Raw genomic sequence first — 12266 nt, 5'->3', positions numbered from 1 at the left:
CGTGCACTATTTTCAAAGTCAAGTGTATAGTACAGAAGGAGACGCACCTTGTGTGGGAACCAGTTCAGTTTGCTGCCAAAAGGTCAAAAGGTTGTCGAAGATAAGCTCAGTCTTTTAAGGCTGGGTTTAGTGAAAGGTCAGATATCACTTTTGAGTAAATAATTGTTTAAAATGAAAGAAATTAACAATTAAAACAAACAAACATAAGAAATCTAACTTTATTTCTCTATTATTTTACAACACAATTCTGACTACAACGCCAGATTCAAGTGTCCATCCGCAGAGGAGGGGGAAATGCTAATGATGAAAGCAGTCTCTGATATTAAAGATTACAAATTAAGCACATCTCACAAGAACACACATTAGATCAAATAAAACGGACACCTGGAACCAGGTCCATCTCATGCACCACCAAGCATCCATTCAAACACATTGGAGGTCCTCAGATAATACTACAGTATCTTTATCTAAAACGCAAAACTTAAATAAAATAAATTAGGACACAAACAAGGCAGCACTGCGTTTTATGATTATTACTGTTGCTCAAACAAACGGTAATACCTTGTGGCAATATTTGCTACATTTCACACGAATGCTGAATCCAATAATACTGTGTTTCAAAGTCCTACCAGCTTTCACACAGGTTTAATTCTCCAGCGTACATCTCTCAACATTTCTCAGATAAAAACAATACCACTACAAAGCATTAAATGGATGGTTTACCCCAAAAATGTAATAATGGCCTCATATTGTTTTAAACAATCTTCACACTGCTCTATTCCATACAATGCGGGACCCGTGAATGGGGACCAGAGGCTGTTAAGCTCCAAAGAGCATCAAAAAACATCCTGATAATGGTCAATAAGACTTGCAGTATAATCCATGTCTTCTGAATCCATATGCTATGAGAAAGAGTCTGAAAAGATTTTATAGTGAAGGGCAGCTTTGACGTTATGTTTTAAATACATCCTTTGTTGTTCCACCGAGGAATGAAAGGTATTTTCAGGCGAGTACATGATACCAAAAATTTCATTTTGGAGTGAACTATCCCTTTAACTGTGAATTAAGATACACAAACAGACGTCTAGATACCACGTCACTCACAAAACTCAGTTCAAACAAGGTGGGTACATTCTAAGTTTAAATAGGATACATTTATGGCTTTTTCAATTTGAGATAATATCGGTTTGAGGAGTTCATAGTGCAAACTTTTATAATATAAAAGTTATACTGTAGCTCAGGCATCTTGTGTGTTATTCTAAATTCACTGACTTCCACTGAAGTATGAACGCTCTGCGAGGAGCTGTGAGACCATCAGTTTATCAGCTCCACACCAGAAATTAAAGTCTTACTGTAGGACTGTGTGCAAATGCTAAATTGATCCCGACAGGCCTCTGCAGCTTTCTTCCAGTCTCACAGATGATGGTCTTTTCCTGCCAGCTCATTTTCACATTCAAAGGCCTTTAGTGGTAAGTATTCAGCTCCAAGATCTGCAACAGGTCCAACCATACAGGGAGAGCTTATCTGCAGTCTCAAATTGCACATGTGCTAGGTAAGGCTGTCAGAAGTAGTCCCTTCGCCGTGAATCATCGCTTGTGAAGGAAGGGTTCCACTGAGCTGGGTAGATGCAGGAATGCCTCGAACCGGGGAGGCCGGAGAACGGATACAGACCATTACGTTCCAGGTCAGAGTTCCTCAGTGCAGGCTTAAAGAGAGATAGTATATACTGTAGTCACTTATTAGCGAATCATTTACAGTTACATTTATTCATTTAGCTGACGCTTTTATCCAAAGCGACTTACAATTGCTATATATGTCAGAGGTCGCACGCCTCTGGAGCAACTAGAGGTTAAGTGTTTTGCTCAGGGACACATTGGTGTCTCACAGTGGATTCAAACCTGGGTCTCTCACACCAAAGGCATGTGTCTTATCCATTGCGCCAACACCACCCGAATCATTAGAAAATTCACCAATTCAGGATGAGCAGGACATGTGAAGGGTTTTTATTTTTATTTTATTTTTTTTAAACACCATGAGACTATGGAAGCTTATTTCCACCATGGAATTTTAAAATGTAAATGTTATTGCAACTTTTTAATGTCACAATTCAGACACCCCCCCCCCCCCCACACACAATTGCAAGCTTATTCTCATAATTTAGACTTTAAAAATTGTGAGTTTCAGTCTTTTTCTCAGTTTCTGAGAAAAAAAATTTTTTGAGACAGAATGTGAGATGTTAATTGCAAGTTAACATCAACAAAACAACTAAGAGAAAAAAAGTCTGAATTGTGAGAAAAAAAAAAGTCCAATACCTTTTTTACGTTTTATTCCACGGTGGAGCTTCAATTTTAGACAAAATCAAAAACTAAACCATTAATAAATGCTAATTTCCTGCATTATAATTCTCTATGAATGAATATGATCACATACCGAGTAATAAATGTCTGTCATTTGCAGGAGATTTTTGGTACTGCCGTTCTCCTGCATCTCAATAGTCTCTCGGCCCCACTCCATAGACACACGATTACTCTTAGGAAACTCTGCGTAGGGCGACATTTGAAGGTCTCCACTTTTAAAAATGATTTTGTTGATGTCATCTTTGTCCTTTCTGAGAATGCAATGAACAAAAATATTTTTAAGACATTTTTTTAGTTTAAAATTCCCCAAGATATTTATCTGTTGCATATATATCACAGTCTTACTTGCAGCAAGTGACTACGAGGGCAATGACGACAATCAACAGAAGAGCTCCTCCAGCAGGAAAGACCACCACGGCTATCAGCTTATAGACTATTAAATACAAGATCACTTTAGCAACATATAATAATAATAATACAGTTTAACTGAATGATACATTTTTAACAAGCTTTATATATCACACCACTAAATAATTACGTTATAAAAAAGCTCATTTAAAATATTTTTATATTAAAGATTTTATAAAAAAAAAAAAATTAATAAATTAAATCTTACAATTATTGCAGTTGAAACCTCCAAATCCAAACATGCACCTGAGGAAGTTAAAAAGAAGTTTGTTTTTTTTCTGCAAAAACACATACGTACAAAACAAATACTGATACACACTACCAGACAAAATGTTGGACAAAATTAACTACATTTGTTTCCCGTGATCTTAAAAAGCTTTTGATCTAAAGGCTTATGCATGTAAGTGGAAATGGACGAATTGGACCAGATAGTGAAGGAAAGCAGCCAACAAGCAACAAGCATGCCCAGCATAAATAGGAACTCCTTCGAAACTGTTTAAAAAGCATCTCAGGTGGCACCTCATGAAGCTGAGAGAATGCCCTTGGTGGGTAATGCTGTAATATAACCAAAGAGTGGCTATGTTGAAGAAGCTAAAATCAGGGTTTTTATCGTTAACTAAAACCATAAAATAAAAAATGAAATAAATGTTAATTGAAAAAAGTTTTTTTTTTTCATTTAGCTTAAGCTGAAGTACTAAAATAACAAACTCAAACAAAATAAAATAAATACCACACTACAAAATCTTTAACTAAAATTAAAGTGAAAACAGAAAATATAAAATCTAATTCAAAATATTACCAAAAACTGTAATAGCATATCAATGACACTAAAATACAAGATTTTAGCCACTACTTCATACATCTATTTGTGCTATTTCATAGTTTTGAATGACTTTATGATCCTAAACTGGGGAAAAACAACAATCTATAATTACTAGGCATGTCCAAACAGTGATTACAGTGATATTTACTTAAAATGCATTTAAAAAAAACACATACTTACTCTACACAGCTGCCATTAACAAGTTTGCGTCCATCTCCACAGTCTAAAAAAAACATAGCAATTTTTAAATGAAATTTAAAAAAAAGAATAAAATGAGAAATTTGGAATATATTTGTATAGTGGGGGCAAAGTCCCACAAATTAAATGTATTCAATCAAAGAATTGAAAATACACTACTGTACTGTATGTTGTACCTCTGCAGGTCATGTCCCCTGGATTCTTTTTAAAATATCCTGGGTGGCACTGACAGTATGGGGTTCCACTAGTGTCTGTGCACACAGAGTACTGCGAATCACACTTGGTGTTCTGGGCCAAACACAGGCTCTCCGCTAAACAGAAACAAGTGCTTCAGAACAAATGGCTTCCCAGAGATAAACAGCAGGACAAAGAGCTTTACAAAATATTATTTCAGGGGCCTCAAGACTGGTATTATCATATCTCTGAAGTGGCGGAGTGGAGGATAAGAACAGAGTGTAAGGATCTGAGACTAGAGTATGATGAATACAATGAGTGCTGAGTGGTACCTTGATAGGAGAGATGGTGCTGAAGCTTAATGGTGCAGTGTGAGTACGTCCGGCTACAGTTGCTCAGGGACATCTGGATGCTGTTGTAAACATCTGTGCTGCTCACATTGGTGGGGAGCGAAAACATGTTCACTGCTAAGATCTGCACACCTTCTCCATCTCTGCATAAGGCATTTACAATCACATGAGTGAACAAAGTAAAATAATGCCCTGAATTGAAGTTAGAAAGGAAAATTTACATGAAAATGAATTTTCATATAATAATAACATAAATGACTGAAACACTGCAACGAGAAGGTGATATGAACAAAATCTGTACTGATAACAGTATCACACTATAATCATTTTTGGATGGAAATTTAATGCTTTATCAATTAGAGAATGGACAGATTATAAAAAAGTTTGGGATCGGAAATATTATTGTTAAGAAATACTTTTATTCAGCAAGGATGCATTAACTTGATCAAAAGTGATGGTAAAGACATTTATGACATTACAAAAGATCCCCATTTTAAATAAATGCTGCTCTTTCAAACTTTCTATGCATCAAAGAATCCTGAAAAAAGCACCACAGTGCACAGAAATATTAAGTAGGATTTTCAATCACAGAAAACTGGATTAAAGGCAGCAGACAATTCAGTTTTCATCACAGGGATAAAATCTGATTTTCTAAAATACAGGTTTCAAATAAATGCAGCCTTGGTCAACATTGGTGCATTTTCAAACACAAAAAAATATTAGCCACGCACCCAGTACAGTTGTTTTTTGGTGCTCTGTATGGCCTATTCCTGCTTGGTCTCTGGAAGATCAGTAGAAACGTACCTTTTATCCAAAGTGGAGCGTCTGTAACCATGGAAGATGGAGAGTGAGGCATTGAGCTGAAAAATCAAACAAATGTATCAAATTAACCTCAACTGCATGTCTTATGTTAAACCAATTACATGCTCTATTGGTTTCTGCATTAGCAGATTGGCTGAAAGGCTGAGGGTTGTAAGGCTGTAAGGTGGATGCAGATGCAGTACAATGATGCATACCAGCTGTAAAATCTCTCTGTGCAGCTCATGCAGACCTGAACTTCTGAGATGCATTGAGCTGTTGATGGTGAAAGTGCCCAAAAATGTCTTCACTGCAAGGTAAAGCCAAAGCTAATACAGTAAGGGTATCATAAGGTTATCGCCAAAATATATTTATTCACTCTGGACATTATTTTATTGTAGACAACTGAACACCTACCTTGTGTACAGCTGCGGCCATCCTCCAAGTCAAAGCCCAGGGCACATTCACAGCTGAAAGAGCCACCTGTGTTGACACACACTGAACCCTGGGGGCACGGACTAGTCACACATTCATCCACATCTACAGAAAAACACACCGCCTAATTAACCGCCTAATTGTTCATTTTGTCACAAACCCTGATGAAAACAAGCAACACTGTAATAGACACATATAATGGACAAATGTTATGTGATCATCTTCAAATTTGTAAAAAAAAACTAAAAATGGTAGAAAATGGAAATACTGACCAGAAAGAAAACAAATATAATATAATAGATGCATTTAAATTAATATAATAAGATGTATTTATGTTATATTATATTCTATGTGGTAAATAATTCCAGTTTCCTTAAGTTTGAAGATGAACATTTGTCCATAATTAGTTATATTAACACAAGCCACAATATGTAGTCTAGCCTGTGACTTACATAGTTAAAACCTATAATCTGATATAACAGCATTGGAGCTGTGGCATTATGGGTAAGTCAATTCCTGTTTCTGTTTGTCACTGTACTTTTAACATTCAGATTTGTGAAGATGAAAGATAGTCCAGTCTGGATGTTAGTGTACATTTAAGTGGGCTTCTTACCTTGCATGCAGAAGGGTCCTGTCCATGAAGGAAGACACTGGCAGAGGTAACTTCCTTTGGCTGATCTAACACAGCTGCCTCCGTTTGCACAAGTTTGAGGACCACACACATAATCTACAGAGGAGAAAGACATTGTTTGAATTGTTCAGAAGTAAATCAAATGAACAGGTGAATTCACAAACAATGTAAACTGTGGAACAACTATTAACGTTAAGATTTTTACTTTTGCAAAAATCAGCTTTATGACAAGTGTGGTTGCTAAGATATTCTACAGAATTTTTAACACTATGCAATACAGTTACTAGAGTAATGCTTACTAGTGAAAACCCAAGTCTCTATTTCAGTCTAAGTCTAGGGAATTGTTTGTCTGTTCTATCGTCTGCTAAAAAACTCCAAGGAATAATTGACCCAAAAAATTAAAACTCTGGTCATCATTTATGAATTTCTTTCTTAGGTGGAAGATAAAAAATGAGAAACGTTGCAGTGTTTCATGTTCATATAATGGAAGTCAGTGGCCTTCAATGTTCTTTTGATCTTTTTTTTTTCATAAAATAACACTAAATACTAAAAAAATACTAATAATAACACTGTTAAATGTAATCTTTATGAAATTTTAAAATGAATGTGTATTTTTCATGCAGCATTTACTGCTGTGACGCCTTAATTCACTTTTATTTGTTTTTTTTTTTTCATTTATTTAGACAAATGCACACTACAGTTTTTTACATTTTAGGGTCTTTGGGTTTTAGGGCTTTTAAAAGAAGTTGCTTATGCTCACCAATGCTACATTTATTTGATCAAAAATACAATAAAAACATTACAATGTAAAATAACTACTGTATTTTAATATATTTTCGAATGCTGCTTCATATTTGAAGTAATTCTTTGTTAAAACAGGAAGTTCAAAAGAGCAGCATTTATTTGAAATAGAAATCTTTTGTAACATTATAAATGTCTTTACTTTAATCATAACTTTTAAATGGTAGTGTATATAAATTTAATATTGCCCATTTATCGGTTATGGGTCAGAACTGTAATATTGTTTAATCCTTAACGAGCACCATTAATAATACCAACATGATGATGATGATCATGATTTTAATTATGCTATTTGTAAGTCACTGTAAAAAAATACCAAAAGTCAAACACACCTGGTGATGCTGTTGATCTAAAAGGTATCTGTGTGGTTGTCGTTCCCATCTCTGTGGCGCTTCTGGTGGTTACCACCACAGTGGTCTTGGTGGAGGTGCTCTTGCTGTAAGGTGTAGTTGCACGTCTGCCATGTGCAGTAGCGTTCCCTGGCGTTGCCGTGCTGGTTTCTAAGTGCAGGGTGGTGACATCAGCAGAATCAGATGTACTGGGTGCCTGATGTCCACCAGTAGGCGAGGTAAGCGGAATCTGGGCTGTGGTGGGTGTCGTCCGCAGTACCTGAACAACGTCTGTGGTAACGATGGTCGTGTGTTCTGTTTGCGCTTGTGATGTGGTGCTTGTTTGGAGCCGATGGGTGGTGACAGGAGGAATCATTGTAGTTAAAGTGTTGGTAGAACTGTAAAAAGTAGATGCCTCATCAGTGGCTTCCTCTGTAACCTGTGGCCTCTGAGTTGCTGGCATGGCAGATGTTGGCACCACTTCTGTGCTGGTCTGATCATCAGTTTTTGGGACGAAGGGTGGTTTGCCTGCAACCAACTTCGTAAATGAGTCATCAGTTGTGGTGGCTATATCTTCGAGCAGTGGGGGTGCAGTGGTCAGGCCCTGGATGGTTGTCTCCTCCATTGTGTGGGCTGGAGACCCTTCGGGTTCCTCATGGCCAGATGAGCTGACAGATCCAGTAGAAAACTCAGTGGAAGTCTCAGTATTCAGTGGAGAAGTCATTGTGGAATCACGGCTCTGTTGGGATGTGCTAGTGGCATTGTGTTCACCTGAGGTAAAAGGTGGGATAGATGACACAGAGTCACTATTTTCTGTATAATATGTCCCACTAGTCACATATGTGGTGTCCACTTCCCCTTTATCTCTGTTGATCATTGTAAGAGGGGGTGTTGAATTCCGATTGTCATTATCAGACACCTGCTCAAAGGTCTGTCCTGTGACATTAGATTGTCCCGTCTGTGACTCAGTGCTGTGGGACAACGTTGACCACTGGGTCTTCAAAGAGTGGCCTTGAGTTGCATTGGTGGCATTACGATCTTCAAAAGTGGGCTCAGTCTGAACAGACAATGTAGATACATCTTCTACGGTTTCCTCCTTGGCCTGGGTGGCTCTCGACACTCTTTCTTCCCACTTGGAAGTTTGAGAGACAGCATCAGAGGAGTTGGAGTCCTCAATGTACGCAGAGGTGCTGTTGGAAGTCACAGAGAGCAGCGTGTGTTCTCTGACTCGGTTAGTTGTGGAAATGTAGGTGCTATAAGTTTGAGAGACCGAGTCGGTGGTGTTAACATCTCTCAGATCCGTTACAGGAACCTCTCTCAATGTTCGAACTTCTGTAATGGGATGGTGGCTGGTGATGCTGTGCGATGCTACTGATGGACCCTCCCATTGGGAAGTGGCATTTTGGGCAACCTCTTTGTCAGTCTGCAGACGTTCAGTGGAATCATCTGAGGTCCTCCTCCAGTCAGTTGTATTTGTAGAGATGATTAAAGGTTTTCCTGAATGTCCTTGTTTGAAAAAAAATAAATAAAGAACAACATGTTGGAAACTATGCACTGTTAACTATCAAAATTGCAAAAACTATTGAAATTCAGGAAAGGGGAAATTTGAGAAGCGTGTCCACCAGGGTGCACTTCATGTGGTGTGAGCCTTGAGAAACCTCATGAACAACATGAGATGTTTTCAGAAGTAACTGTGGATCTAATGATTTTGGGTGGCGAACAATTGTCAGCCAAGCTCAGCTAACCTAACAACAGCTTGGGCCCTAAAAAGGGAGGGGATCTGCTGTTTCCTTCCTTCAGCTGACCTAGCACAGTCCATATTACAGCTTTGTCACTGCCTGCATGGAGTTCATACACAGGCAAAACAATAATCAAGAGGACCTCTGACTATTCCGGCTATTTAAATGGAGTGGTTAAAAATCATATTGAGTACCATTACCTTTATGGTCAACAAATCCTCCCTGGAAACTCCAATATAATACAAATACAGAAAACATGCTTTTGACCCATTTCATAAAATATTTAACAGCTCTGATGCGGAACTACCATTTAATGTTTTTGTCCTTACGGATTTTTTAAAGACCAATTCTGAAATGTATACCTACTGTAGAAGGAGTGACTAACGGCCAACATAATGTTAATATTAAATTATAGCATTAAAGTGTTTTAAATACCTATTTTTTTATATATTTACTCAAAATTTACTACAAAATGTTTGAAAACAAAGTATATCAGAGCTAATTCACTGCATTTAAAACGATTTACTTAAATGCACACTTGTGCACAAACCAAAATGTCAGCAGGACAGATTATATGGAGAGGAAGTTCTCCAAATTAAATCATTTTATTAAAACAAAAAAAAACAAAAATCTCTAACATAAACTGCATATTAAAAAGAACTCATTGGCTCAAGAAAGTGGAGCAGTTTATGAACCAGGATGATCATGAGCCAAGTAGGGCATTCATTAAACGAGATGCTCTTCCAAAAACTGAGTGCAAGTAATCTCATTAGCTCACAGAGTTCACAATTGACCAAGGACTTCATCTGCATAATAAAAACATAGTTCTTTTTACTATTATTACTACTACAACAATAATAAAAAATAATGTACTGAATTGAAACAACACTAATAATTTATTGAATATATATATATTATATATATATATGGCCACCCAATCTTGCATAATCAGTGCTTGGAGTTTGTGAGAATTTGTGGGTTTTTGTTTGTCCACCCGTCTCTTGAGGATTGACCTCAAATTCTCAATGGGATTACGGTCTGAGGAGTTTCCTGGCCATGGACCCAAAATTTCAATGTTTTGTTCCCGGAGTCACTTAGTTATCAATTGTGCCATATGGCAAGGTTGTTCATCACCAAACTGTTCTTGGATAGGTTGGAGAAACTGCTCTCGGAGGATGCTTTTATACATTCTTTATTCATGGCCGTGTTCTTGGGCAAAACTATGAATGAGCCCACTCCCTTAGCTGAGAAGCAACCCCACACATGAATGGTGTCAGGATGCTTTACTGTTGGCATGACACAGGACTGATGGAAGCGCTCACCTTTTCGTCTCCGGACAAGCTTTATTCCAGATGCCCCAATCAGAAAGGGGATTCATCAGAGAAAATAACTTTACCCTAGCCCTCAGCGATCCAATCCCTGTACCTTTTGGAGAATATCAGTCTGTCCCTGATGTTTTTGCTGAAGAGAAGTGGCTTCTTTGCTGCCCTTCTTGACACCAGGCCATCCTCCAAAAGTCTTGGCCTCACTGTGCGTGCAGATGCGCTCTCACCTGCCTGCTGCCATTCCTGAGCAAGCTCTGCACTGCTGGTGCCCCGATCCCACACCTGAATCTACTTTAGGAGATGGTTCTGGTCCTGGCACTTGCTAGACTTTCTTGTGTGCACTGAAGCCTTCTTCACAGCAACTGAACCACTCCCCTTGAAATGATTGTTTTAGGTGCAATCTTAATAGCAGCATTATCCTTGCCTTTGAATCCCTTTTTGTGCAAAGCAATGATAACTGCACGTTTCCTTGTAGGTAACCATAGTTAACAGAAGAACAGTGATTTCAAGCACCATCCTCCCTTTGAAGCTTCTAATCTGTTATTCTATCTCAGTCAGCATGACTGAATGATCTCTAGCCCGTCCTCATCAACACTCTCACCAGTTAATGAAAGAATCACTTTCATAAACTGGTCCTATTGTGGCAAGGCTGTAATACAGTGGAAATGTTTTTGGGATTAAGTTAATTTTCATGGCGAAAAGGGACTTTGCAATTAATTCGAATTCATCTGATCACTCTTCATAACATTCTGGAGCATATGCATATTGCCATCATAAAAACTGAGGTTTGTGAAAATTAATGTGTCATTCTCAAAACTTTTGGCCATGGCTGTAGTTGACACTAACTGTAGACGGGGGCTCTTGCAGAGCCTTGGGGCATCACAGCGCGTGTAAGGCTTACCCTCTCTTGTGATGGACACACTGGCGGGAATGTCCGTCTTCTGCCCCGGTCCACTCGACAGATCCACAGCTGTTGCAGTGGCCTCTCTCCCCGGCCAGGAAGAGGTTTGTTTTAAACCAGCTACTCGGATAAAAAAAGTCTCGGTAACGTTACTCAATGGGTTATCGGTGTTCCTGTCTGGAGAGAAAGTTTCGGTAATCACAGTATTTAGGACAAGCAGAAAGCCCGTGAAAACCACACGGTAAGCGCTTCTCGCAAAACTCGTTTCCATTATAAAGACGACCGGGCGGACTTCCTAATAAATAAAACGCCAAAGAGGTCAGGGTCACCATCGGAAAGTGAGTCCCTTTTAATAGTTTCCCATGAATAAATTCCTTATATTGGTTTTAAAGTGGGAGATGAAGACTTAAAAGGGTTCTACTTCATGCAGCAAGACTGGGAAAGCGGAGCAGCGGGTGACTCCTCCCCTCGGGCAGGCGATAGCGGTTTCCACCCCATTCCTCTGGAGGAACGTGCGTGCTCATTTCGGTTCAGCCACATATTACAGATAGATGATGCCACCACAATTTGAATTTCTCCCTCTCTCAAGTCTAAATCAAACCCAAGTTTGCATTAACATTACTCTAATGCTACAATAATTTGCTCCCCAGTTTTAGACATTTCTATACATTAAGACATGTGAGAAACACTGTTAACAGTTAAGAGGCATGACAATGCAACCTCACAATTTTTACTATTATAATTATTTTTATAAGTTTGGCATTTCCTGGCAACATGAATCACCATGAGCTAACCTTCTTAAAAAGGAGCAGACAGACAGTGATGCTTGCCACCTGAACTACAAATATAATCACAGCAGTTTATTCATTATTTAGTGTCATCTGTACTTTACTGTCATGTTAGACTTCCTGGGGACCCCCGTTCAAATCCCAACCTAACATACAATCAGTTTGGAATTCATAGATCACTTTGTATTTTAACATTATGGGGAAAAGCA

At 38.4% G+C, this 12266-nt stretch overlaps 1 protein-coding gene across 3 annotated transcripts; it reads right to left on the bottom strand.

Moving 5' to 3' along the window:
- Window positions 1-200: 200 nt before the first annotated feature.
- On the bottom strand, window positions 201-11779 carry LOC132153111 (protein HEG-like). 3 transcript variants are annotated; one of them, XR_009436619.1, is made up of 14 exons: window positions 11270-11779; window positions 7308-8810; window positions 6157-6270; window positions 5526-5648; window positions 5327-5418; window positions 5115-5170; window positions 4293-4390; window positions 3963-4097; window positions 3769-3811; window positions 2974-3011; window positions 2703-2790; window positions 2431-2608; window positions 869-1705; window positions 201-824 (listed from the first exon to the last, which is right to left on the bottom strand). XR_009436619.1 is itself a non-coding variant. In XM_059562350.1 (13 exons), the coding sequence occupies exons 1-13, from the start codon at window positions 11538-11540 to the stop codon at window positions 1562-1564; spliced, it is 2946 nt and encodes a 981-aa protein (XP_059418333.1). In that variant the 5' UTR covers window positions 11541-11776; the 3' UTR covers window positions 201-1561. The 3 variants fall into 3 exon arrangements, 1 of the variants encoding a protein (XP_059418333.1); XR_009436618.1 differs by having other exon boundaries at window positions 4293-4453; window positions 11270-11776; XM_059562350.1 differs by having other exon boundaries at window positions 201-1705; window positions 4293-4453; window positions 11270-11776.
- Between the last annotated feature and the right edge of the window lie 487 nt (window positions 11780-12266).

The sequence above is a fragment of the Carassius carassius genome, chromosome 11 (assembly GCF_963082965.1).
Source record: "Carassius carassius chromosome 11, fCarCar2.1, whole genome shotgun sequence".
In the NCBI taxonomy this organism is placed as follows: Eukaryota; Metazoa; Chordata; class Actinopteri; order Cypriniformes; family Cyprinidae; genus Carassius; species Carassius carassius.
This window is presented reverse-complemented; position numbering and strand designations above follow the sequence as displayed.